The sequence below is a fragment of the Vipera berus genome (genome assembly GCF_964194415.1).
Source record: "Vipera berus genome assembly, chromosome: 15".
NCBI lineage: Eukaryota > Metazoa > Chordata > Lepidosauria > Squamata > Viperidae > Vipera > Vipera berus.
Genome location: NC_138218.1, coordinates 10,833,418 through 10,858,372, shown reverse-complemented (window position 1 = coordinate 10,858,372; position 24,955 = coordinate 10,833,418). Strand labels below are relative to the sequence as shown.

Genomic DNA, 24,955 nt, shown 5'->3' with positions numbered 1-24,955 from the left:
CGGGGGTGGGGGTGTTGTCCAAAACTGGTGACACACAAGATGTTTGGGAGGAAGTTGAATTCAAAGGTTGCTTTCAGGAAAATTGTATGCAATGTTGTGATGGGATTTATGGGTTTTTTAACCTTAGATCTTGTAAAAAAAAAACAAACCCACAACCCACCCCCTTTTGCAGGTTTTGTTGGATCTTGTGGATTAAAAACCAGGCAGATCCAGGCCCAGCTTGGCCCTGCAGAGAATTGGTGTGTAGCAAAGACAAAACCAAATCTTTGTTGCTTTTTCTTTGTTTATTTGTCATTTCCCCTGAAAGAGAGGATGCAAAACAAACCAAAGAAAGAAAGGATTGTAGCAACACAGGGTTTATGTTTATGTTTGCTAAGTGTGGCTCTCCTCTGATTAATCTCCCTGTTGCAACATGTTTGTTTGTGGTTCCCCAAAGTTTATGGTTTAATATTTGTAGCAGTCTCTTGAGAGGCCAAAAGTCTGGTGTGTTTGTGTGTGTGCGTGTGCGCATTTTTGCACTGTGTTTTCAAACTGGCCTGTCTACAAGGTTTTCTCTGCCCCTACTGTTTTTTTCCCCAGCTTGCAGTTTGTGTTGTCTTGCGATTTTTTTTTGTTTTGTAAGTTTTAACATGCAGTTTCTTATTTGGGTTATCTTTGATTTTTCATTGTTTCCTATTTTGATTTCTCAAAGTGGACCCTGGCCCACCTTTGGTTGATTAAACTAAATTTGATTTGGTATCTCATGGGTTTCTCATAAATCAGGCCGTGCACCACTGCCTTGTTTTTTCCCAGTCCTATAACCCCAAATTAAATAAGCTACTTTTAAAAATGGTTTTCTGGATGCAGCATGCCTGCGTGTACACGTTGGTGGAAAAGGAGCTGATAAATATAATGTTGCTACCTCACGCCAAAAGGCTGGGATTTGTCAGGTGTTATTTGCCATGCAATGCAGAGATATTTCTGGTAGGTTTAGATGAATATCCATCTTAGTTTTCCTCTGTCATGACAAATATTAGAGATTGTTGTGGGATGCTATGCTGGAAAAACCAACATTGACATACTGATCCATTGTGGGGAGGGGAAAAAAGTAAATTAAAACTGTAATTAGACTTGCCATAAAAAGAGTGCAAACCTTTTGGCTTCTACAGAGCTCTTCATCAGACTGGGAAGAAGTACGTAGAGGTGTTCACCGTTTGTAGAGGATGGGCACTTTTTGTACGTTGCGTAGTCTTTAGCAACAGAAATTTTGGGTTCTGTTGTGGTGGTAAGGGGAGGATTACCTGTATTTAATTTATTTAGCGTTTATTAAATTTATTTGCCATTCATCTTCCTGCAAGTTGACTCTTGGTGGCTCTGAAGGTTAATATTGATTGACATATTGTGTCGAGAGAGATCTGTTTAGCTCTGCTTTACTAGAAAAGCTACACAAACTGGAATTACGTGTTAAACTGTAATTCCTGTTCAGGTGACACTTTCTCATCCCGGTATAAACAATAAAGCCAGCTCTGAAATTTATGAATCAAGAATCAGAGGTTGGGGCCGTGCAATCATTTTTCTCTGCACAAAAGCTGGAAAAAAACCAAGGCTGGAATCTTGCAAAGAATGGGTTTAACATGCCAGATGCTTGTCAAATAGAAACAGAGGCGAACGTGTATCAGACAGATTCAGAGTGAATCCAATTGGGAAACATTTCAGGAAATAAAATCGATTTGCTGAAGATACCCACCCTTGGAAAGAGGGGCGGACTAGATGCTCTCTGGTGTCCCTTCCAAACCATATGCTCTATCATTCTCTGAAATTTGTGGCCGGCAAGGTACATTTTCTAATGTACCTTTTGGCCTAAGAAATAAAAAATGGATTTGAGGGATATTTTTTTTCTTATAGCCTTCCTTCCTTCCTTCCTTCCTTCCTTCCTTCCTTCATCTATCTATCTATCTATCTATCTATCTATCTATCTATCTATCTATCTATCTATCTATCTATCATCCATCCATCCATCCATCCATCCATCTATCTATCTATCTATCTATCTATCTATCTATCTATCTATCTATCTATCTATCTCTTGTGCCCTGGGCCCTTCTTTCCATTTTAGGAACTTAAGGCAGGTTGAAATTTAACCTGCTTGGTAAGTTTCCTTAACCCTCCAGGACTGTGTAAACCGAATCCAGATCAGGTTAACTTCAGCAGGCACTTTTCCTTGATACTTCGCTTCTCTCAGCGATCAGAATTTCAGTCCCATGTTAAATGTGTTTTTTTTTTAAAAAAAAAATTACATTTCCGTTTGGGGCTCAAAACATTTCCTGAATCGAATCGGTTGATTTTGCACGCCCAAAGAGAAAGCTTTGGTGCTTGAGCCAAGTCAACTTGAAAAATCATGCACAGTCCTATTAAAATGGATAATCTGTTATTATTTTTTTTAAAAAAAAAAGTTGTGTTGGGGTTTGTTTTAAACCACCTTGAGTGTGCAGAATTGGCATGTAAGGTTGTCCCCAAGTCTGTCCTCAGACAGAAGATCTGTATAGCTTTGTCCAGATTTTTGATGGGGTGTTTTGGAGGTAGAGGTGCTACCTCAGTTGAGAAGGTGAAATTCCTTTTTTGGAGGCTGTTTGCTGACATGAAGAGTTGCATTGTCTGTAAAATGAGAAAAAACCTTCCTTCCTTCCTTCCTTCCTTCCTTCCTTCCTTCCTTCCTTCCTTCCTTCCTTCCTTCCTCCCTCCCTCCCTCCCTCCCTCCCTCCCTCCCTCCCTTCCTATTTATTTTTGTCATCTTTTCTTGCAGGCAGATCAGGAGCGGTGCAGAGAAATTTCCTTACTCGATGACATTTCATCGAGATGTCCGATCGTTCGGGGCCAACAACCAAGGGAAAGGATGGGAAAACCAAGTACACGACATTCAGCCTGTTTGATAAATATAAAGGAAAGTCAGTAGAAACAGTTAGAAGCAGCGGTAAGCAGCGTGGAAAGAATTGGGAACTCTGGGCGGGTGGGAGGAGATTGTGCATTTAAATCAGCCGTCTTTCGATATTATTTGCACCTGCCAATCTGGATTTGGAAGGGAAGCTGGTTATGAGATGGATGGGGCACCACTAGGTGATCCTGCTGGAGATTTTTTTTAAAAATGCTTTTGGGTGCAACGGATCTGATTGGGTTGCACTTGGGATGAAACTGAGGAGGATATAGTTCTTCAACTTTCTTATAAATACAGGCAGTCCTCGACTTACGACCACAATGGAGCCCAAAATTTCTGTGGCTAAGTGAGGCATTTGTTAAGTGAATTTTTGTCCCGTTTTACAACATTTCTTGCCACAATTGTTAACTGAATCATCTCAGTTCTTAGGTTAGTGACACAGTTGTTAAGTGGATCTTCCCCTATTGACTTGTGGTCGTAAGCCGAGGACTACCTGAAATTTATAGGCTGCCCAGAGTCCCCTTGAGGGGGAGACGGCCAACATACAAATTTAATAAATCAATAGCAACAATAGGTCCGGATGGATTATTGCCATGCTCTCCCTCTGTCTGAAATGTTACTGTGTGAGGTTTCCTGCCTGAGCCCAGGGGGTTGGGCTAGACCACCTCACAGGTCCCCTTTTCACTCTGTTACTCTGCTCTGTCCCATTCTTGCTAGTTATTCCTCGACATGGCTTGCAGAGTCTCGGGAAAGTTGCGTCTGCGCGGCGAATGCCCCCCCCTGCCAACTTGCCAAGTCTGAAATCGGAGCATAAAGGAAACAACCCCAATATCATCATCGTGCCCAAGGACGGAACAGGATGGGCAAACAAGCAGGAGCCTCCAGCGCAAAAGAGGTGAGCCCTTCCTGCTTTGGAAGGACCAGCCCTTCGAGGTAGGCCAGGTCAGGAGTGAGATGCTTCAGGAGCGAATGTTGTCAAGGGAGGTTATGACCACAGAATCTTTTCCCTGTTTCCCTCCCCCCCCCCGCCAAAAAATAGTTTGATTAAGAATTCCAAGTCAAAAGAAAAAAAACACCAAATGCAAACTGCAAGGTGTATAGAAATGCAAAAAAAAAGTATAAAAGTATAAAAAGAAACATCTAAAAGATGTTCCTCCTTCATCCCAGTGATTAAAAACAATCTGAAGAGTTTAGTCATTTCCCCCCCAACACCAGAAGCGGTTTCCAAGTAGAAACAAAATTAATTGCCTCTCTTTCCTTGATTAAAGCAGTCGATTTATAGCCATCTCTGCCGACGCCCATCAACTTCTGCAGCCATTGTGGGCATAATCCAACTTTTTTTTTTTCAACTTTTTGAGATCAACCAAGGTTTACAAAAAAAAAAACACAAAAAAACACGCCGCTTTGTGACGCTCGCAGGAACCTGTCCAGCCTCTGAACCCATCCAGGTGTGTCATTCTCTCCTTCTGTTTGTGTCAGTTCCAATTGCACAGCCACACAGCCGCAGGAGTCGCTGCCGCAGCAGGATTCACAGAAGTCTGTCTCCAATTTACAGAAGCGGACCCCGTCAATCAGCCAGGAGGTGGGTAGGTCGAAGATGGCTGGCTGGGGCGAAGAAGGTCGTTAAATGGGGACCGAGCTCGGTTAACAAGTGTCTTTGCTTAAGCGATGGAAATTTTGGACTTGGTTATGGTCAACGCTCCTATTTTTCTTAATTTTTCCACAGAGTACAAATTCAGCACCCGGTGGCATAAAATCATGGGCGCAGCTGAATGGAAAGCCAGCCAGACCAGACAGTGGTGGGTATCACCCGTGTTTAGGCAGGTCCCAGGCTGGAAGGATGAGCCTCGTGGATGGCACCAGCCTGATCCCTGGCGCCCTCTTTCTCTCTGACAGGTTCAAGGGTCTCAAACCGACTGTTATCCTTCTCTCCCGAGGATTTTCCAACGTTGAAAGCAGCTGGAGAGCAGGACAGGTCTGGCAAAGAAAAGGGCGTCTTAGATCCGTCGTATGGGCCCGGACCAAGCCTCCGCCCCCAGAGTATGTAACTCCCTGGAAAATGCCATGTGTGTATTTGTGTGTGAAGGAAGTGGCCTCTTTGATGATGAAATAAGCTGCAGTCTTCTGCTTCTCAACGTTTCTTAACTCTCCCCAGCGCTTCCCACTTCAGCTTCACTGCTGAATTGCAAATAGTTTACTCACAGAAGAGACTTGTTTGTTGCTCGAGGTTGAACAGTGCTATCCTTGGCGCTCTCCGAGCTTAGTTGCTTTTTTACAGACATTTCATCACCCAACTAGGGAACGTCACCAGTGCTAGTGAGAGTGGCTTGCTCTTGGTTGATATACAGTAGCTCTGAACGTGGTTGTTTTCTTGCAGACGTTTTGTGACCCAGCTAGGTAACATCATCAGTGTTAGCATGGCTTGCTCCCTGATTCTATAGCTAACTCTGAGCTTGGTGGCCTTCTTGCAGATGTTTCATTACCCAACTAGGTGACAACATCAGTGCCACTGAGTGTGGCTTGCTCCCTGTAGCAGCTCTGAGCTTGATGGTCGGTGTCTCATCCCTCAACTATGAGTCCCAAGCCTGAATAGCCCATGATCTGCGGTCTTACAATGACCATCTCATGCTAAGTTTGCAGTTCGCAAAATATGTGTCTCCCCAGGCAAAAGATCTATCCATATTGAGAATTGTGCCTTTAGATGAAGAAAAAAAAAAGAGAGAAATGTCCTGGAATCCACTTGGGTTCATTTCTACAGAAGACCAAAAGCTCCGGAGGGAAAAGAAGTATGATTGTTTTGTTGCCATGTCGATGGAGGTGGTATCCAAGGCTTGTTGCTAGGTGATGGAGATGGGACTCGGTCCAGGGACCAGAAAAGACTTGGTTGTGCCTTGGACAGGAAGATGCGGAAGCAAGTTGTAACCAAGCTAGGAGAAACTTTTATCGAGAGCTGGACCAAATGGGTGGAATGGGGGTTTAAAACCCCCAATACACGAGACTCAGCTAAATTTCTGGTGCGCTCAGCAACTGACAGTATTGTAATCATAGTTTCTGAGGAGTTAACTGCCGTGATTTCGCTGCTGAAGAGTTCTCGCCACTAAAACTGAGGGGGGCTGCCCCAAAGATGAGGGGGTCAGCCTATTCTCCAAAGCATCGGAGGGCAGGATGAGAAGCCAGGGGTGGAAAGAAGATTCCTCCAGATGTTTTGACCCGGTCTGATTCCACGTTAGCTTTCTCGGGGGGTCCAAATAATTCTGGATCAGCATTTCCATATCACTAGACTATCAAAAGCTTTGGATCGTTTGGTTTCCAAACAGCCCATTTCAGGTCTCGGATAACCGTTTCGGTTTTCCCAAGGCGGTTCCATTTTTCAGAACTCAGACCAAAGACCCATTTCAGCATTTCACACAGCCTGTCAACCGTTTCTTTGTGGGAGGGATCCCCCTTCCCCCCCCCCAAAAAAAAAGACAAGCATCTTTCTTTCTTAGCCTGCTGCTTTCTTCCCTTCGAGGTCAAGGTCTTAATCCTCTTTCCAGGCTGATGAAAAGGAGAGGGGGGGAAATCACTCATAAAACAAAAGCTGATCCAAACCATAGAAATTCTTTTCTATGTTTAGCTCCCCATGTGGATTTGTTTAGGAATCTTTTGAGCACGCCAGAGTTTTAAATGTTAGGTCTTTTTTTTAACTGCTTGCCTTTCTTTTTCCTTCCTTCCTTCCTTCCTTCCTTCCTTCCTTCCTTCCTTCCTTCCTTCCTTCCTTCCTTCCTTCCCTCTTTCTTTCTTTCTTTCTTTCTTTCTTTCTTTCTTTCTTTCTTTCTTTCTTTCTTTCTTCCTTCCTTCCTTCCTTCCTTCCTTCCTTCCTTCCTTCCTTCCTTCCTTCCTTCCTTCCTTCCTTCCTTCCCCTCCCTCCCTTTCTCTCAGATGTCACAAGTTGGAGGGAAGGTGGTGGTAGAAGCAGCACCTTGTCCACCTCTCTGTCCCCCTTCCCAACTGACCTGGCTACCAAGAGCTCCAGTGCAGGAGAAGATGCTCCGACCTCAGCAAGCGGTGCCAATCCGAAGGAGCCGGCTCCTTGTCCTTCTCTGCCTCCTCGCAAAGGAGCGTCTCAGTTTATGGCAAACACGTACCAGCCACCCACCTACCACGATATGCTGCCCGCATTCGTAAGTTCTTGAACGCCTTCAAAATTGACCGGCCGCGTTACAAGAGACCGGAAACTGCCTGTGGACTTTCTACAGGTTAAATACAGGTAGTCCTCGACTTACAACAGTTTGTTTAGTGATCCTTCCAGCTACTGCTAAGCTTGTAAGCTGCCCTGAGTCTTCTTCGGAGAAGGGCGGGATATAAATGGAATTAAAATAAAAATAAAATTAAAAATCCTCGTGGCCACGTGATCGAAATTCAGCCGCTTGGCGACTTAACTCATAATTTATGACGGTCGCAGTGTCCCCAGGGTCATGCGGGTCAGTTGTCAAGCGTCCAAAGGTAAATCACGTGAATGGGGACGCTGCAACGGTCATAAGTGTGAAAAATGGTCGTAAGTCACTTTCTTCAGTGTCATGGTAACTTCACTAAATAAACTGCTGTAAATCAAGGACTCAAAATTCCAATGTATCTCTTCTGCTTACACAACAGGTTCGCAAACAGTTACAAACTTTGCCATATACACAAATGCCATACACAAAAATGCCATACACACACACACACACACAAACTAATTCAAAAGAAGGCTGTAACATTTTACACCCTGAATGTGGTCTTCCCAGTAAAGAAAGAAAACGGGAGGGCTTAACCATTTCTAACACTTGTTTTTTATCTCCCCCCCCCCCCATCTCAGATGTGTTCAAATCCACCAGCCGAGACCCCCAGCTTGCCTGAACGGGCGTCCTTTCCTCTCCCCTCCTTCTGCCTGGAACCCCGCGTCCCCTTCAGACAACACCAGCCCAGTGACCAAGACGGGTAAGTCGACACACGCTATAGCGTTGCACCAGATTTTTGTCAACCTAGCCACACCGATTGCTGGGTTGTCTGGTTTGCAACTTCCAAGCACTGTTGCTAAGAACTTTTTGCAGTCTTAGAGCGAGGGCCTTTCACGTTCCGCAGTTGTGTGTTGTGTTGGTGTAAAAGAAGTATGGCTTGTTTAGTGATGGTTCGAAGTTACGACGCCACTGGAAAAACAATGACTTGTGACCGTCTTTCACACTTAAGGACGCTGCAGCCTCCTCGAGGTCACGTGCTCAAAACTGGCTCTTGACAACTGTCTCGTATTTATGACGGTCCCGGGGGTCACATGATCCTCCTCTGACAAGCAGAGTCATTGGGTCGCCAAAGATTTTGAGATCTTTCTTGGAGATAAGGCTGAACAGCATCAGCCCCGTCTTAGCTTGGCCTCTGCTGCTTGTGGTCCCAACCTAGAGGTTTTGCACTCTCTCCACCAAAACGGTTTCCCAAACTCTTCCATTAATAGAAAAGAGAAGCGACTTGGGGTTCCACGTCCAGCTCGTCCAGTCCGGCCGCCGGGGGAGCGAGTCCCCAGACCGACCATCATCAATGCAGAGAATCTGAAAGGTCTGGATGAACTGGACAATGACACCGAGGACGGCTGGGCAGGTAAGCTCCTCCATGCCCACATTTGGGTCTTGTTCTGCGGACTCTGGACTACACGCTAAGCTAGACTTAAAAATGAATTACCAAAGTTAGGAATTAGTCTTAGATTCAGGATTAGGATTAGCCGCGCTGCACTTGGAAACAAATGGCTTAAAGCTAGACTAGACTTAGAAACCAATAGCTTTTGGGTTTAGTTTTCTGCAAAGGAGATTAACAAACAGATTCCTTGTTTGGTGGGTACTTACACCACAATGAATTAGCACCGAATGTTGGCTTTGCTGCTCCTCGTTCGGTCCCTTGCTTTTCTAGGAATTCACGATGAAGTGGATTATTCCGAAAAACTGAAGTTCAGCGAGGATGAGGAGGAGGAAGAAAACCCCAAGGACGGAAGGCAGAAATGGTAAATGGAAAGAGACCCACCTGTCGTGGGTTACTGTGTCTCAGGTAGAAAAAAAATCTGGGTGAGTTTGCCCCAGTCACCAGGAGTTTTAGTCTCACCTTGGGCATGAAAGCCAGTTGGCTGACTTTGGGATAATCACCAGGAGATGGAAAGTTCTAGTCATCTCCTTAGGCATGAAAGCCAGCTGGGTGACCTTGGGAGTTCCAGTACCACCTTAGGCACCTTAGCTGGGTGACTTTGGGCCAGTCCCTCCCTGCTCTGCTTTGGGCCCAGCCCACCTGCTCTGGGGAAAATAGGAGGAGGAAGAAGTATTAGGTATGCTTATTTATAAAAATAATAGCAGTGAGATATAAAAAGGGCTCCGTGTCTCCATTGGCAGGAACAACTGGGATCCCCGAAGGTTGCCTTTGTTGAGCTCGGCGGAAAACACCGATGCCAGGCACCCCTCGGAGGACTCCAAGACTTGGAACGACTCAGCCAGCCTATCTCGGTCCATGCACAAAGTGTCAGAAAGTTTGCCAACCTCGAGGAAGCTGAACGGCTGGACCCCTCTTCCAGAATATCAGGTATTTCGAACTGGGGCCCCAAACTGCTTGTGAATGGATGCACCTTTCTCTGGTTTTGCTAGTAATTTTTTTTGGGAGGGGAAGTCTAAAATTTGGAATTCCCCTCCCCACACACACACACAGAGAAAGCTGTGTGGATTTCTGCATCCTCATCTCACCTTTTGTGGTGATGCTGGTTTGATGTTGGTTTCTTAATCCTTGACCAGAAACCCCCGCTGTCGTGTCTGCGGCAACAGTGTTCGGAAGAGAAAGAAGAGAAGCTGCCTTTGAGACAGAAGTTTGTCTACTCGGAAATGTCGGAAGCCGTGGAGCGGGCGAGGCGGCGACGGGAAGAGGAAGAGCGCAGAGCGCGGGAAGAGCGCCTGGCCGCCTGCGCGGCGAAGCTGAAGGAGCTGGATCAGAAGTGCAAGCTCGCTCAGAAAGCCGGAGAGGGTCACAAGCAGCCTGAGAGTGACGAGCCCCGAGCCTCGGCCTCGGAGAAGAACACCGTCTCGGAGAACGGCCACGCAGCCTGGCGAGGTAAGGGTGTGCAGAGAGAACTCGGAAACCACAAACCTCTTAGCCAGAAAGAAGCCGCAATGAAATATTGAGTGTAGGTCCCGTTGTGTTAGGACTGCTCACTAAGCTCCAGTTAAGATAATTCATTTGCTCGTCTAGTCAACTGTTAGCAGGAGAGAAGATTTAGCAGAATTTTAAGAAGGATTGGGCAGGAACTCCAGGCTAATTACTCACTTGACTCCACGGTCACACAGGACTGATTTATGACGTTTTTGTAAAAATAACCCCCCCCCCCCCGCCACAAACACACACATTTACTTCCAGTTTTCAGCAAAAACATCCCGCAGTGAAAAATTAGTCTGCTTACTGACCACAGTGTTCGCTTAACGACCCTTGTGCTCACTTTGCGACCGCTGTGAAACAGCTCATCAAATCCTGAGCGATCATAATGACCCATTTTGCGACACGTCATAATGGTCCACGCTACGACTGTCACCACTTGCAAACTGAAAGCAAACATACCTTTATCTGTTGTGTTTCCTGCCTGGCCTACTTGTTTTAGGGAGCGTTCCAATTTCCGCCTTCTCCTTTATCTCCTCCTTAGCGGCCCCTGAGGCTCATCATACCCAGGACCCCCCTTCTGCTTATGTGGATGAGGAGACCCCAACAGTTGCCTCAGCAGCCCTCCGGAGTAGCAGCGAGGAGGAGCTGCGCGAAGACGTCTCCCCCATGCAGGAATTTGGCAAATTTCCTAAGCTGCTGCCGCCGCGATTCCAGAGAAAGCAGCAAGTAAGAGAAACAACACGCCGTTTGTTTCAATAACCAGATAACTTTTCTCCTACCACTTTTGTCAGTCCTTTGGGGCGTTTGACACAGCTACTGGGGAGTTGCAGTTGAGCTGAGCAGCCTCTGAGGTCAGACAGCCTGAATTTTCAGCCGTGCGGCAATTGTTTGCTTTTATTGATTTAAATTTAGTTGTCTAATCATAGAGCTGGAAGGTTAATTACCACGTTTCTTTTCAGGACCAGCTCTACAAAATGCAAAACTGGCCACCTTCCCAGGTCTATCCGCCATCTTCCCATCCTCAGCGGACTTTCTACCCGGCCCACCCACAGATGTTGGGGTTCGATCCTCGGTGGTTGATGATGCCTTCTTACATGGACCCTCGGGTCACCCCAGGACGCCCCCCCGTGGATTTCTACCCTTCATCCCTTCATCCATCAGGTAAAGCATATATGAAATATGGAAAGTTTTAATTGTACGATGCTTGCACATTGCCTATTCGTTCCTAATCTTTTATTTTCATTTTTTTCCTATTTTTTTTATTCGTCTTTTCCTTTTTTCATTAAGGCTTATATGTCCATCCATCCACTTATGTCTTCACGCACCCACCCACCCATCCATCAAAGTCTTTATCTCTCTCTTCATCTCAGAGAGCATATTTATCTATCATCTATCTCGTATCATTTATCAATCCAGCCATCTTTTGTCCATCCATACATCAATCCATGTCTTCTGTCTCTGTGTCTCCATCTTCTCTACCTGTCTGTCTAGGCATTTTATCCATCCATCCATCCATCCATCTAGCCATCCCTTGATCTCCATCCATCCATCCATCCACCCATTCATGTCATTTATCTAATGCATCAGTCCATGCCCCCCCCTCTCTCTCCATCTCTGTGTGTCTTTCACAATCTCATATTAATATCCTCCATCCATCCATGTCTTTCTCCTATCCCATCCATCCTTCGGCTTCTTTACTGCTTTAAAATTGTAATAAAACCCAGCTTGATTTGACTCGGCTTCTGTGTCAATGAAGAGAGAGAATCTCTTCTTTCTTAAAGATTAAGCATTGTTGAGCACAATCTGATTTATATTTTCTCTCTTAACCCGACTAGGGATTATGAAGCCGGCCCTGCAACCAGATTCCGTGAATGGGGGGAGCTGCCCATTGGAGGAGCAGAGCTGCCAATCTGGGGGGGCGCAGGAGAGAAAAGGGGAAGTGGCTCCTCCCATCTGGGGTCCGGAAAGTTTTGTCTCCTTGCCGAGCAAAAACTGTTCTGTTTCCCAGCCAAGGCAAACAGAGTGTGTGACAGAGGAAGGATTACATACCAGGTAAGTGCAGGCCCACCAAGGTGCGAGTTTAAGGTGCTAAATGTAAGTAGTCCTTATTTAACGACCATGTTGGGGATTGAAAACTTGGTCATGAAATGAAGCAGTTGCTAAGTGAAACCGCCCTTGTTTATTACCTTGCTTCAGCTTTCCTTTGCTCTAAAGACCTGCAAAGGTCATTAAAAATGAGGATTGGTCATGAAGTGACTTTTTCATCCCTACAAAACTGCATGAGGTCACTAAACGAGGCATTTGCTAGACCAAATCATGGGGCTGCCATCAATTTTATTCCTTGATTATTATTATTTTTAAGTGGCAGGTGGTTTGGAATCAGGGTTGAGTTGTGTTGCCTTATAAATCAGCAGTATAAATCATGAAGCGAACTATTTTATTGGCGATCTTGCTGCCAAAATAAAATTACATGTATATGTATTTCCATTACCTTACATGGAATTCCTTCTTTTGGGGGTCCTTTTTGCAGGGCTGAGAATTCTTACTCTGCGCCATCAGGGCTGAACACCCAACGTGACTACTTTGAAGAAGTTGGAGAAGACTACTTGAGCTCCTTTGAGAAGAAACCCCAGGGAAATTTTGACCGATGCCTCAGTCCCGCTCAAAGGGCACCCCAAGAACGCATTTTTAACCCCCCAGAGTGTGGCTCTGACCTTTCTGATCCTTGTGATAGGAGCCTGTTGAATTCTCCCTTGGAGTCAGGTTCCGTTCCGGATGAAAAGAAGTCTGAATACAACGGTTGGGAGATCAGCCATTTTTCCAAACCCTTGGAAGAGTCCTCATCTTCAGGGAAAGAAGAGATGTTCCAGGAGGACTCGTTGTTTGGCTCTGAGATGTGGAAGAAGGAAGAATCTGCCAGTAAGCAAGCCAACCCTGGAACTGGATGGACGACTGCCGAGAACCGAAACGGCGACGGTCAGCCACCACAGCAGCAAGAGCAAACGAGCAGAACTCGTCGATCTGGTCCAATTAAGAAGCCGGTCCTGAAGGCTCTCAAGGTGGAGGAGAAGGAGAAAGAACTGGAAAAGGTGAAGGTCGAGAGCAGAGAGACTTCTCATCCAGTTAAAGAAAAGGCCCCTGCACTGAAGGCGTCAGAGGAGACCAATCCTGGAGGGCTTGTCCACTCTGCTCGCTACCGCTCGTGGGACGAAAAATGCTCCCCACAAACTACTGTCCAGGACGAGAGACCTCGCGAAGACGACGAGGACGATAGCAAAGAGAACGAGAAGATGGTCAAGGACTGGGAGGGCAAGAATCAGTCAAGGGAGTCTGCTGAGCTTCCCCCAACTAAAAGAAACAACTGGATCTTCATTGATGAGGAACAGGCCTTCGGTGGACGGGGGCAAGGACGAGGCCGTGGACGCGGCTTCCGAGAATTCACGTTCCGAGGCCGTAGCAACCCTGTGGGGTGTGGAGGTGCGGCTCCTACTAGTGGTGGTGGGAATCTCAGAGGCGGTTACAACAGCAGCAACGTCAGTGGTCCTCCAAGAAGTAGCCGAGGACGAGCCTTGAGAGAGTTCAGTCAGGTGGAGGAGTTCCCCCGGGGAAAGCCCAGGCGCCGGATTGCAAGCGAAACACACAGCGAAGGCTCCGAGTACGAGGAACTGCCAAAGCGCCGGCGCCAGAGGGCCTCTGAGAATAATAACGAAGGCTCCCTGGCAGAAAGAGAAGAGGGCGACCTCAAGAAAGGGGATTTCCGTGACTCCTGGAGATCCAATAAGATCTATACAGATGATCAGGATGCCAAGTTGAGGAACCCGCGAGCTTTCGGCCGATCGCTACCCCCGAGATTGAGCAACTCCACTTATGGGCGACGAGGATTCGTTTCTAAGGAGTCTTCCCAATGGCAGGGCAGGAATGGTGTAAATACGTGGCAAGACTACGGCCACAATGCCCCTCCGGATGCCTTTGGCATCAGGCGTTCAACCGAGAGGGATTACAGCCAAGAGTCTTACAAGGCTGTGGACTCGTTTAGCCGACGGGCCTTGGAAGAGGACTATGGAGGCGATCCCGAAAACGTGGAGAACCGGCCGTTCCGTCGGCGGCGTCCGCCTCGTCAAGACAAACCCCCCCGATTCAGGCGCTTGAGGCAGGAGCGTGAGTCCGTGGGTCAGTGGGCGCCCGAAGAGGGTGGAGCCAACCTTGCCGCTTGCCAGTGGCCCAGGAGAGCCCAACTGATCACGACCGATTCTAACGGTCCCTCCAGCCGAAGATCTCCGGAAGTGCCCTATCAGAATTCCTCGGATCACGCCAACGAAGAGTGGGAGACGGCCTCGGAAAGCAGCGACTTCAGCGAGAGGCGGGAGAGGAGGGGTGGTGGTAGCGCTGGGGGGAACTCGGAGAACGAGGCGCCATTGGATGGCGGGGTGCCCGGGAGCAGCTCGGGGGAGAAGAGAGACCTGGCCAAGAGGAGCTTCTCCAGCCAGAGGCCTGTGGTAGATCGGCAAAGCCGGAAATCTGAGCCCATGGGATTTGGGGAGAAAGCTGTGAGAGCTGGTGGGAACCGACCAGCGTCCTACTATGAGAATCAGCAGAACGGGCTACAGATGAAGGGCAAAAGGTAATCGTCTGCCCCTTCTTAAGAAAAGAGAGACAGTATTTGGATACAGAGTGGACCTCGTTGGTCCAGCTCAGTCTTTTTCAACCTTGAGATGGTGTGGACTTCAGCTCCCAGCATTCCCGGGCCAGCATGATCTAGCTGAGAAATTCTGGGAGTTGAAGTCCACACCTCTTAAAAGTTGCTCAGATTGAGAAGCACTGGGGTCCCCCTTAAGAAAAGAGAGATAGTATTCGAATACGGAGTGGGCCTCGTCACCCAGTCTTTCTCAACCTTTAGACGGTGTGGACGTCAGCTCCCAGACGTCCCCAGCTAGCATAGCCTGGCTAGGGAATTCTGGGAATTGAAGTCCACCTATATCAAAGTTACTAAGTTTTGAGAAGCACTGGTCCTCCTTCAGTAACCATTTTAATACAGAGTGGACCTCGTAGTTCAGCCCAATCTCTCTCAACCTTTAGATTGCATGGACTTCAGCTCCCAGAAGTCCCCAGAATTCTTCTGACTAGGGAACTCTGGGAGTTGAAGTTCGCCCATCTTAAAAATGGCTCAGGTTGAGAACCACTGGTCTAACTTGTCGATTTACAGTTGCCGTGATTTGCAACCGCTACAGTCATAACTCAAGGACTCCCAATGTCACTTTTAAAAAATGCTTCTGCCCCTTTGGCCTAGGGCAGGGGTAGGCAACCTCGGCTCTTTTATGACTCATGGACTTCAACTCCCAGAATTCCTGAGTCAGCTGAGGTTGCCTACCCCTGCCCTAGGGGCTACCCTTTTTGGCCTATTTCTGCCAGGCTGATCTTCCCTGCTTGCGGCAGGAGTCCGCCCAGCGAAATAATTTTGCATTGAATCGGAAACCAGTCCACTGTTTCTTGCAGATCTCCGGAAGAAAACGGCGTTCTTGATAACGGCAGCCCTGGACGAAACCGTTCCGCTTACGGGTCTCACTCCAACCTGAACGGGGCCGAAAACCTGGAGAAGAGGGCGGAGAAAGATCTGAAGTCTTCAGTCTCTCAAGCCAGCCAGGCGGGAGAGACCTTGAGTCCCTTTCAGCTGAGCTACGGAAGTAAGTCCCTTGCAGGGAGCTGCTGGGAAGAAAACGGTACTCCTTTTTGCAGAAGGAAACTTCAGACTTGCAAGGTTCTGTTGGTGCTTTGTTATTATTATAATTTTTTCCTTTATCATTTTGTTGACTTGTATCCGGCCTTCCTTATTTTTATAAATAAGGTGGTGAACGTATCGGAACACATGCACCCTCTTCCTATTTTCCGGATTTGGGGGGAAAGCGGGAAAAAACTTAGTAAGTCTTGGTCCAAATGCTTGTTGTGCCGTTGTGCAGACGGTGTGATGGAGAGCCGTGGGCCGGGATCCGGGGAGGACACCCAAGTTGGGCCAATGAACAGCGAAGGCTTCATTGAGGTCCTGACGAAGAAACAGCGACGGTTGCTGGAAGAGGAACGGAGAAAGAAAGAGCAGGCTGCCCAGGTGAGTCCCGGAACCAGGAGGATTTAGGCACAGGCTGCTCCGAACGAAGAGGAGCAGCATGTGGGAAGGATCTTAACTCTGGCGGGGTTTTTTTTCCTTTTCTTTCTTTCTCGTTTTCTAGGCGCCGGCGAAAGGCCGCATCCTTCAGTCGCGCATCCCACCTCGCTTTGCCAAAAAACAGAACAGCCTGTGCCTTGAACAGGGGGACGTCTCGGTGCCTCGGAACACCTTGGGGACGGAGATTTGGGAGACCAACAGCGCAGGTGAAGCCCAAGACGGGGCTCTTCCTGCCGTTTGGCATTTGAACTCGGATGCCGCTGTGCAAACGATCAGATCTTTCTGATGGGTTACGTTTGTCTGCAAGAAAATCTCAGACCCCACGGTTGACCTTCTCTTCCTATCCTTCTTCCCTTTTAACAGCTGGAAAGATTTTAATAAAGGATGATGATCATCATCATCATCTTCTCCTCCTCCTCCTCCTCCTCACACACCCCTCCCTCCTAACACTGATGATGTTACTTAATGAAACATCTGCAAGAAAATAACTTACACCTTCTGTCTCTCCTTTTCCGACAGCGCTGTCCGTTCAGTCCTCCACTCCCGATTCCTGGAACAAACCCATCGGCACGTTCATCGGTAACGAGCCCAGCTCTGCGGAGGTCAGTGGCACCCAACCCAACATGCTCCCATGCCAAGGGGAGTTGAGGATTCATAGTGATTGGCACAAGGGTCTTGCTCAGCTGATCTCAGCCTTCGAAGCTTAATTCTTCATTGGCTCAGAGATCGCCTTTGCCTTTTTTGCAGCAGCATCACACGAGTCGGCTCACTAAAACCCATTAAAAAGGGGCCAGAAATTAGATAACGTTTTCAGATTTTGCTTCTACAGATAGTCCTCAGCTTAAAACCTAAAAATGAGCCCCAATTTTCTGTTGCTAAGCATGATTCCCCCCCCCCACATTTTATGACCTTTCTCGCCACAGTTGTTGAGCAAAGCATTGCTGTTAACTTAGTAACACAGTCGTTAAATGAATCCGGCTTCCCCGTTGACTTTGCTTGTCAGAAGTTCTCAAAAGGGGGATCTTGTGATACCCCCACCCCCCCCGGGACGCCGCGACCGTCATAAAGTCCTACGGGAATAGGGCGGTATACAAATCCAATAAAATAAAATAAGTAAAATAAATAAATATGAGCCAGTTGCCGAGCGTCTGAATTTTGATCCCATGACCAGGGGGGGGGGGAATGCTGCAATGGTCGTAAAGTGTGAAAAAACAATCACTAGACGAACTCCTGTAAGTCAAGGACTTCCCGTAGAATGGAGATTTTAACCTTTTTAAATCTTGATTTAAAATTCAGTTTTGGCTTTTAATTTAAACTGTAAACAATTGAAAATGGGCGGGCATTTTAAATTTAGCCGCTTAAGGCGAACGTAGCTTTGTGGGTCTCACTCTGCCCGCTCACTTTCCCGCAGGGCTTCAAAGGCAGCCAGGGGGACAGCGGCATCGACCTGAGCGCGGAGTCGCGGGAATCCTCGGCCACCTCCTCCCAGCGCAGCTCTCCGTACGGCACCCTCAAACCGGAGGAGATGAGCGGAAGCGGGCTGGGGGAGGCCAAGGGAGACGGACCGAAGGAACCAGCTCCAAAGCAGTTGGATAAAAAGGTAACCACGTTTCTAGTCCTTGTGTAGCAGAGTTTGGCTCTCGTTGTTGCGGGGCAGGCATTGAGGAGGGGGCTTGGGCTTACTGGATCTCTGGTGGGAGACCCTCTGGTTCAGGTGCAGTGCCGGCCTTCTTGGGGGGGGAAGCTCTATCTGAACCAAATGACCCTAAAACCCCGTGCCATTTTTTTTTGAGCATTCGAAAGGCGTTTCTCTAAAATTGGGGACAGGTGGAAGTTGAGGATGGAAGCAGAGCTAACGGAGGTGTGGGGTCCTGTTGGCTGTCTTAACAATCAAGCAAAAAGTAGCTTCCTTCCCTTATTTCCTTTTATTCCTTCCTCTGCTTCTTTCCTTCCTTCTCTCTTTATCCCTTTCCTCTTTTCACCTTCCTTCCTTTTTTCTCTTTATCCCTGCCTCCCTTCCCTTTCCTCTTTTTCCCATTCCTCCCTCCCTTCCCTTTCCCACTCTTCTTTTTCCACCTGTTGCTCTCTCCCTTCTTTTTTCCCTTCCCTCCTTTCTCACTTTCCTTTTTTTCCTATTCCCTCTTTTTTCCTCCCTCCCTCCATCTCAGCCTCTCTGTTCTCTCGCCCAGGATTCGGAACAAGCCCTGACTCCAGCCAAGGACCACAAACCGGGGCCTATCGGGAACGAGCGCTCCTTGAAGAACCGGAAAGGCTCGGAAGGGGCTGAGCGCCTGGAGGGCAACGGCGCCCCCGTCAACGGGGTGGAGATTCACGTGGACCCGGTTCTTCCTGTGCCGCCCATTGAATTCGGAGTGAATCCTAAAGTGAGAATGGTTTGCGCTCGCTTCTTCCTTTTCTTGCACCTCTCTCTGAATTGCTCCTCCGTTCTTCAGCAGAGAAGGGCCTGCAGCCACACGTCCCTTCTTTGGGGTTTCGTTGGGGGGTCCAGCCCCCTCCCCAATTCTCCTCCCCTGCCTTTTTGCTCCCTAAGAAAGGAGCGGGTGGGCGAAGGACCCACAAATCAAAGGTGCATTTGCACCTCTCACTCTAGCACAATGATGGCGAACCTTTGAGAGACCGAGTGCCCAAACTGCGACCCAATGGGCGTGGGTGTGGCCCATTGGTTGAGTGTGGCCCATTGGGTGGGTGGGACTAAAAGGTTCAATCAATTAATTAATATCTATGTTTCCTGGTAAAATACATGGGAAAATCCCATAGGAAAATTCCACTTAGGGTTAGCGTTAGGTCACCGTGAACTCATAGAGCAAAATGGACATCGCCAACAAACTCGGAGTGCTTGGGTATGGTTAGGAGGGCACTTACCTTTCTAGGCTGCCCTTCCTATGTTTCCTGGTAAAATACATGGGGAAATCCCATAGGAGGAAAATTCCACTTAGGGTTAGCGTTAGGTCACCGTGAACTCATAGAGCTAAATGGACATCGCCATTTATTTATTTTAATTTTTTTGGCACACGGTGGCGGAGGCCTAAAGATTCTATAAAACCCAGCTGAAGGCCTAGGACTGGGGCGACGGCGTGCGTCTCAACAGAGAGGGCTCTGCGTGCCACCTGTGACATGCATGCCATAGGTTCGCCACCACGGCTCTAGGAGATTTAACCATCCTTGCTTTCCGGTTGCAGGGTGGAGGGTTGGTTGATAAAAGAGACAAATTTCTTGCAGGATTCCGACTTCAGTCTGCCTCCTGGCTCGGCTCCTGGCACCCCAGCCAACCCGGTTGCGAAATTACACAACGTGCTGGCCAGCAACGTAAGAATATTTTGTGGTTGACGTTCTGCTTCTCTCCACTCTTCTCCTTCCCCTCTTCTTGCTTTTCCTTCTCCTTCTAAATCTTTTCCCTCTCTCCTTCATTATTACCCCCCGTAGATAGGGCTCGCAACTTGGGAGTCCTCCTAGATTCGCGGCTTACCTTGGAAGATCACATGGTGGCTGTGACTAGGGGGGCTTTCGCCCAGGTTCGCCTGGTGCGCCAGTTGCGGCCCTATCTAAGCCGGGATGATTTATGCACGGTCACTCACGCGCTCGTGACCTCTCGTCTAGACTACTGCAACGCTCTCTACATGGGGCTTCCCTTGAGGACCACCCGGAGGCTCCAACTGGTACAGAATGCAGCCGCGAGGGTTGTGTTGGGAGTCTCCCGATACTCCCATGTGACACCTCTGCTCCGTGAGCTGCATTGGTTGCCAGTTGTCTTCCGGGTGAGATTCAAGGTGCTAGTAATGGTGTTCAAAGCCCTCCATGGCATGGGGCCGGAGTACCTCAGGGAACATCTGCTGCCGGCATCAAGCTCCCTGCGCCCTGTGCGTTCCCACAGAGAGGGCCTCCTCAGGGTGCCACCGGTCAGAGAATGCCGACTGGTGGCCCCCAGGGGGAGATCCTTCTCTGTGGGCGCCCCGGAGCTATGGAACCAGTTACCGGTTGAGCTCCGGACGGCGCCCGATCTGCGCTCCTTTCGCCGCGATCTGAAAACATACTTGTTCGAGCAAGCCGGCCTGGCCTGAGGGGGGATTGGTGGGGTTTTTATCATTTTTATTGGGGTTTTTACTATGTATCAATTGTATTTTAATCGGGCATGCATTTAATTATCTTTTAGTTTTTGTAAATTTCTGTGTTTTATTCTTGCCCTGTACACCGCCCTGAGTCCTCCGGGAGAAGGGCGGTATAGAAATATTAATAAATTAAATTAAATTAAATTAATTCTCTTCCTTCACGTTTTACTGCTTTCTTCTTTACCATCTTCCACTACACCTCTTCCTCTCTCCCTTCTTTTTTGTCCCCATCTTCTCTTTCCCTCTTTCTCATCTTTTTCTTCGTGTTTTTTTCTTATCTCCCCTCCGTTTTCTTCTTCAATTTCTCCTATTTTCTTTTATCTCAGCTTCCCAGCTTCTCCACCTCTTTTCCATCTTTTTTCTTCTCTCGTTTTTCTTTCCCCTCCACTTTCTTCATCTTCTCCTTTTTTTTTCTTTTTTTTCCCCTTTCTCTTTCAACTTTTCTTATTTTATTCTTCTCCTTCTTCAGCTTCTCTACTTCCTCCTCCATCTTCCTGTCCTCCTCCTTTTGGAAATAAAGTGGAGGTCTTCCATGTCGTTAGGAAAATTTAGGCTTAAAATGTGATCTGTGTGTGCAGTTTGTGTGAGTTCCTGTGTTTTATTGCTTCACGGTCTCTTTAAGAACTTATCTCCCAGAACTTATAACCTTTACTTACTGTTAGTTCTGTCCATTCTTTGCTTGACTGTAATATTAGGTCTCTACCAATAAGTTGCTGACAATTAGCTGGGGCTCTTTTTCTTTCCATGAATGGCTGCATAGAATTCTGTAAATCGAACAATATTTAATTTTTATCCAATTTTATGTCTCGACAGCCTGGACTCACGCAGTCCCTCCCTGTTATTCGAAGAGACCACCAAATTCCCCGCTGCATCAGCTTAAACATGTCTTATCCTACAGCAGATCTGACCCTCAAAGTAAGTTTTTGAGGATGGAAATAAATCACAAAAGGAGAGGGGGCATTTTGCTTGCAGCCAATGATGGACAGGTATCCCTGCCAATGATGGACCACTGTCGCATGGTTAACCCCTGCTAAGAATTAGATAAAGGTCAACTGAATTCAAAGGGGGTTGGACTTAGTTCGCTTGTGACTACATAGGGATTCTAGGCTAATTCATCTTTTAACTCCACCCCCAGTTTCTCCTACAGGAATGCGATGTTATCATAGTGCTCACCTTTCCGACCTGCCCTTTGGATGCTACACTACTAATTCCTCTTCCCCCCCCCTCTTGCAGATGGAGTCGGCCCGAAAGGCGTGGGAAAACTCCCCCAGCCTTCCTGAACAGAGTTCCCCTGGAGGTGTTGGCTCGGGCATTCAGCCTACATCCAGCATTGGGGCTTCCAGTGGGGTCAGCTACAGCTCCTTTGGGGGTGTTTCTGTCCCGCCGATGCCCGTGGCCTCTGTGGCACCTTCGGCTTCCATTCCAGGTGCGTTGTCCCTTTTTTTTTTTTTGAGACTTGTAGACGGTGGGAAGAATTTGTAGGTACGATTTCCACATAGCATAACAGGTCTTGTGCAAGCTGCATTGAAAGCTTCCTGTTGTAGTCTCTATGATGTTTCCAATGGATCCTACTGAACCCCTGGCCGTGCAATCAGTCAAAGGGCATTTGACGAGATTCTATGGCTGAGAGACTCCTGGTTCTTCTGCCATGTTCACACTGGGGAGGGACCTTTGCATCTTTAAGTAGATCAAGATTTGCAAAGTATTCAACTGTCTTCTGGTAGGGAGAAGATTAACCTCCCACTTCTTTTCCCACCCTTTCTAGGCAACCACATCACACCCTTGTATTTAGATGGACATGTGTTTGCCAGCCAGCCACGACTTGTCCCCCCGACAATACCTCAGCAGCAAGGCTACCAACAGGCAAGTCACTGCTTTGCGTGTGTTTGCGTGTCCTGTGTAAAGACCTGCATCTCCTCCACCAATCAACTTTGGGTTATGTTTTGAGCAAAAATTCAACTTTACTCCAATTTTAACTCAAAAATTCAACGAAGGTTGAGGAGGTATGGGATATTTTGGTCCAAGTTTGCAGGGAAGTGCCCTTTAAGCCTGTGGCCTTTAGATGCTCTCCAAATGTAGACGTCAACCCCCAGAATTCCTCAACCAGGAGGGCCTTGGCTGAGAATTCTGGGAGCTGAAAGGCCTCTTCCATGGGTGTGGACTTCATTGCCCAGAATTCCTCAACCCGCACAGTCACAGCTGTGTGGAAGTCCATCCATCCCAGGTTGGCCTTGATGATGGGTCCTTCCTGCTCCGATTTCATCCTTGGTGCTTTTGTTCTTTCCCTCTTTTAGGCAGCTGCTGCTCAGCAAATTCCACTCTCCCTCCACACTTCACTGCAAGCCCAGGCGCAGCTCGGGTTGAGGGGTGGCCTTCCAGTGTCACAATCCCAGGAGATCTACAGCTCCATCCCTCCCTTCAGGTAACTCAGTGGCTTCACCACCAACCTCACCATTGCCAGTCCTGCACTAGGAGAATAATTGTCAAGATGAAACACATAGTGGAGGTTCTCCTCCTTCCTTCCTTCCTTCCTTCCTTCCTTCCTTCCTTCCTCCCTCCCTCCCTCCCTCCCTCCCTCCCTCCCTCCCTCCCTCCCTCCCTCCCTCCCTGACATGCTGCTTTTCTCTCCTCTAGGTCTCAGGTCTACATGCACCCCAGCTTATCCCAGCCCAGCACGATGGTCCTGACAGGAGGCACGGCCTTGAAGGCGCCCTACTCCGCCTTCCCAGGAATGCAGCCACTGGAGATGGTGAAGACGCAGTCGGGCACCCCTTACCAACCCGTCGGTGGCAGCCAAGCTCTGGTTTACGAGGGTCAGCTCAGCCAGGCCTCGCAAATGATGGACTCGCAGCTTCAGCAGGTCAGGATGGGGTCCCGTGACCATGGCAACCGTTCCTCGCAGGTTTCAGTCTCCACTCCTCTTCATCACCTTCCTTGCTCTCCTCCCCGCCCTTTCCAACGTCCCTTTTTGGGAATGTGGTGACCAAAACGGGATGTGGTAAACCAGGCATGGTCTAACCAAGGCTTTGTTAAAGCAGTGTTAACGCTTTCCCTTAGAATTCAAGAATGGAAAACATATATTTTATATAAGCCCAGTCGAGTGACTCCTTCTTGCTTATCTATCCGCAGCTAACCATGTCAATTCCAGGATCCCAGCTTCCGATGGCCCGTTACGGATCTGGCCAGCAGCCTCTTGTGTTATCCCAGTCCATGCACTTGCCCCAAGCACAGAACCTCCCGGTCGGAGCCCCCCGTAGGATCCTGTCTCCCAATTCCCAGCCCTCTGCCCTGGTTACCAACAGGGAGGTAAGTAGGGACCCCGTCTCTGGGTCTGAGGTAGTCCTTGACTTACAACCGCAGTGGAGGATTCCCACTGGGAGTCACGACGGGCAGAAGCCAAAGCACCCGCAGGACCGGGTCTGATTTTACAACTGCCAGTTGTTGAGCGGATCAATCTCAGTCCTTGGCTGACATTCATTTGGTGACCTTTTGACGTTATAACAACCCGTGACCATTTTTCACACTTACGACCTTCGCAGCCTCCACGTGGTCACGTGTTCAAAATTCAGACCCTTGGCAACCGGCTCGCATTTATGACATCCCGGGTAGAGGTGGAGGTGGAGAAGGTCACGTGATCCCCTTTTGCGACCTTCTGATAGGCAAAGTCAATGGGGGAATTCACTTAACAACCACGTTTGATCGCGTGGCCCTGGGGATGCTTCAAGGGTTGTGCAAAAGCTTTTTTTTCAGTGCCGTTGTTCACTTCAGTCACTAAACAAATGCTTTGCAAGTCGAGGACTCCCCGTGTAGCCCAAATATCTCTCTTAACTTTCCCTGCCCTGCAGGTAAAATACTTTGGCTTTCCCCTTCGTTTTTGTCTTCTAGTCTTCTCACATGGAAATCAAAGGATTCTCCTTCACAGACACTAAGCAGAACATCATGCCTGGTGGATCCGTTCCGTCTTCTCATACTTACAGGTGGGAGAAAAATTCTTGGATTTACTTGATGGGGAAGAAGAGGCTGGCAGGGCGGGGTTGATCCAGTTAAGTGCAAGAGAATGAAGGATTATTGGACAGGCTGGCTGCTTTCCCACCAAGCTGCTGCAACTGGATCCATTCTTGACTTTAAACGATGGTTGATGTTGTGTTGCTTCCGCCCCTGTCCTCCTTTCCCAGGCCCGGTTCTGCTGCCCCCAGCGGGAAGTCCTCTGGATCGGCCATCAGCATGAGCTCTGTACAAAGGCATTACATTCAGCAGGTAAAGTGGAGACGGGTCCTAAGAGGTGGTTACTACATCAAAGCTGACTTTCCCACCAGGAAAAGTGAGGCAGACGAAGTGAGGCGATGACCATAGGAGAAGTGGGGGGGTGGGGGTGGGGAGGAGAGTGGATTGGCCTTGTTCCTCTCAAGTCTCCCTCCTGGGGATTCTGGGAAATGAGAACCTCCTGGGTGTTGCAGAAGTCCAGGACTTAATCTGTCCTTCTCCATCCACCCCTCAGCACTCTCTGAAGCTCTGTGAAGGATTGTGGAGATGACCTTAGGAAAGAAATGGATTCCCTTGGGGAAGGAAGGAATGGCACGGGAGAGGAATGGCAAGTCAGCTCTGGGAACACGGAGAACAGGAGGA

At 48.3% G+C, this 24,955-nt stretch overlaps 1 protein-coding gene across 6 annotated transcripts in view; it reads left to right on the top strand.

Annotated features, from left to right (window-relative positions):
• Nucleotides 1–24,955, top strand: part of PRRC2B (proline rich coiled-coil 2B) — a 31,674-nt gene that overhangs the window by 1,969 nt on the left and 4,750 nt on the right. For 4 of the 6 annotated variants that reach the window (XR_014028027.1, XR_014028028.1, XR_014028029.1 and 1 more), the window contains exons 2-31: nucleotides 2,783–2,950; nucleotides 3,629–3,806; nucleotides 4,391–4,493; nucleotides 4,638–4,710; nucleotides 4,808–4,951; nucleotides 6,833–7,074; nucleotides 7,749–7,870; nucleotides 8,379–8,521; nucleotides 8,828–8,918; nucleotides 9,298–9,484; nucleotides 9,691–10,003; nucleotides 10,587–10,771; nucleotides 11,005–11,206; nucleotides 11,881–12,097; nucleotides 12,576–14,666; nucleotides 15,539–15,726; nucleotides 16,000–16,145; nucleotides 16,267–16,408; nucleotides 16,722–16,804; nucleotides 17,614–17,802; nucleotides 18,392–18,586; nucleotides 19,443–19,529; nucleotides 21,143–21,244; nucleotides 21,563–21,755; nucleotides 22,095–22,196; nucleotides 22,628–22,751; nucleotides 22,964–23,189; nucleotides 23,459–23,635; nucleotides 24,215–24,306; nucleotides 24,505–24,586. Coding sequence is in view for 2 of the 6 variants with exons in the window: in XM_081339944.1 (XP_081196070.1) it covers nucleotides 2,836–2,950; nucleotides 3,629–3,806; nucleotides 4,391–4,493; nucleotides 4,638–4,710; nucleotides 4,808–4,951; nucleotides 6,833–7,074; nucleotides 7,749–7,870; nucleotides 8,379–8,521; nucleotides 8,828–8,918; nucleotides 9,298–9,484; nucleotides 9,691–10,003; nucleotides 10,587–10,771; nucleotides 11,005–11,206; nucleotides 11,881–12,097; nucleotides 12,576–14,666; nucleotides 15,539–15,726; nucleotides 16,000–16,145; nucleotides 16,267–16,408; nucleotides 16,722–16,804; nucleotides 17,614–17,802; nucleotides 18,392–18,586; nucleotides 19,443–19,529; nucleotides 21,143–21,244; nucleotides 21,563–21,755; nucleotides 22,095–22,196; nucleotides 22,628–22,751; nucleotides 22,964–23,189; nucleotides 23,459–23,635; nucleotides 24,215–24,306; nucleotides 24,505–24,586 (6,534 nt within the window). In the remaining 4 variants the exon portion in view is untranslated. Of the gene's footprint in view, nucleotides 1–409; nucleotides 964–2,782; nucleotides 2,951–3,628; nucleotides 3,807–4,390; nucleotides 4,494–4,637; nucleotides 4,711–4,807; nucleotides 4,952–6,832; nucleotides 7,075–7,748; nucleotides 7,871–8,378; nucleotides 8,522–8,827; nucleotides 8,919–9,297; nucleotides 9,485–9,690; nucleotides 10,004–10,586; nucleotides 10,772–11,004; nucleotides 11,207–11,880; nucleotides 12,098–12,575; nucleotides 14,667–15,538; nucleotides 15,727–15,999; nucleotides 16,146–16,266; nucleotides 16,409–16,721; nucleotides 16,805–17,613; nucleotides 17,803–18,391; nucleotides 18,587–19,442; nucleotides 19,530–21,142; nucleotides 21,245–21,562; nucleotides 21,756–22,094; nucleotides 22,197–22,627; nucleotides 22,752–22,963; nucleotides 23,190–23,458; nucleotides 23,636–24,214; nucleotides 24,307–24,504; nucleotides 24,587–24,827; nucleotides 24,921–24,955 lie in introns of those variants that run through there. The other 2 variants (XR_014028030.1, XM_081339945.1) reach the window with 2 other exon arrangements.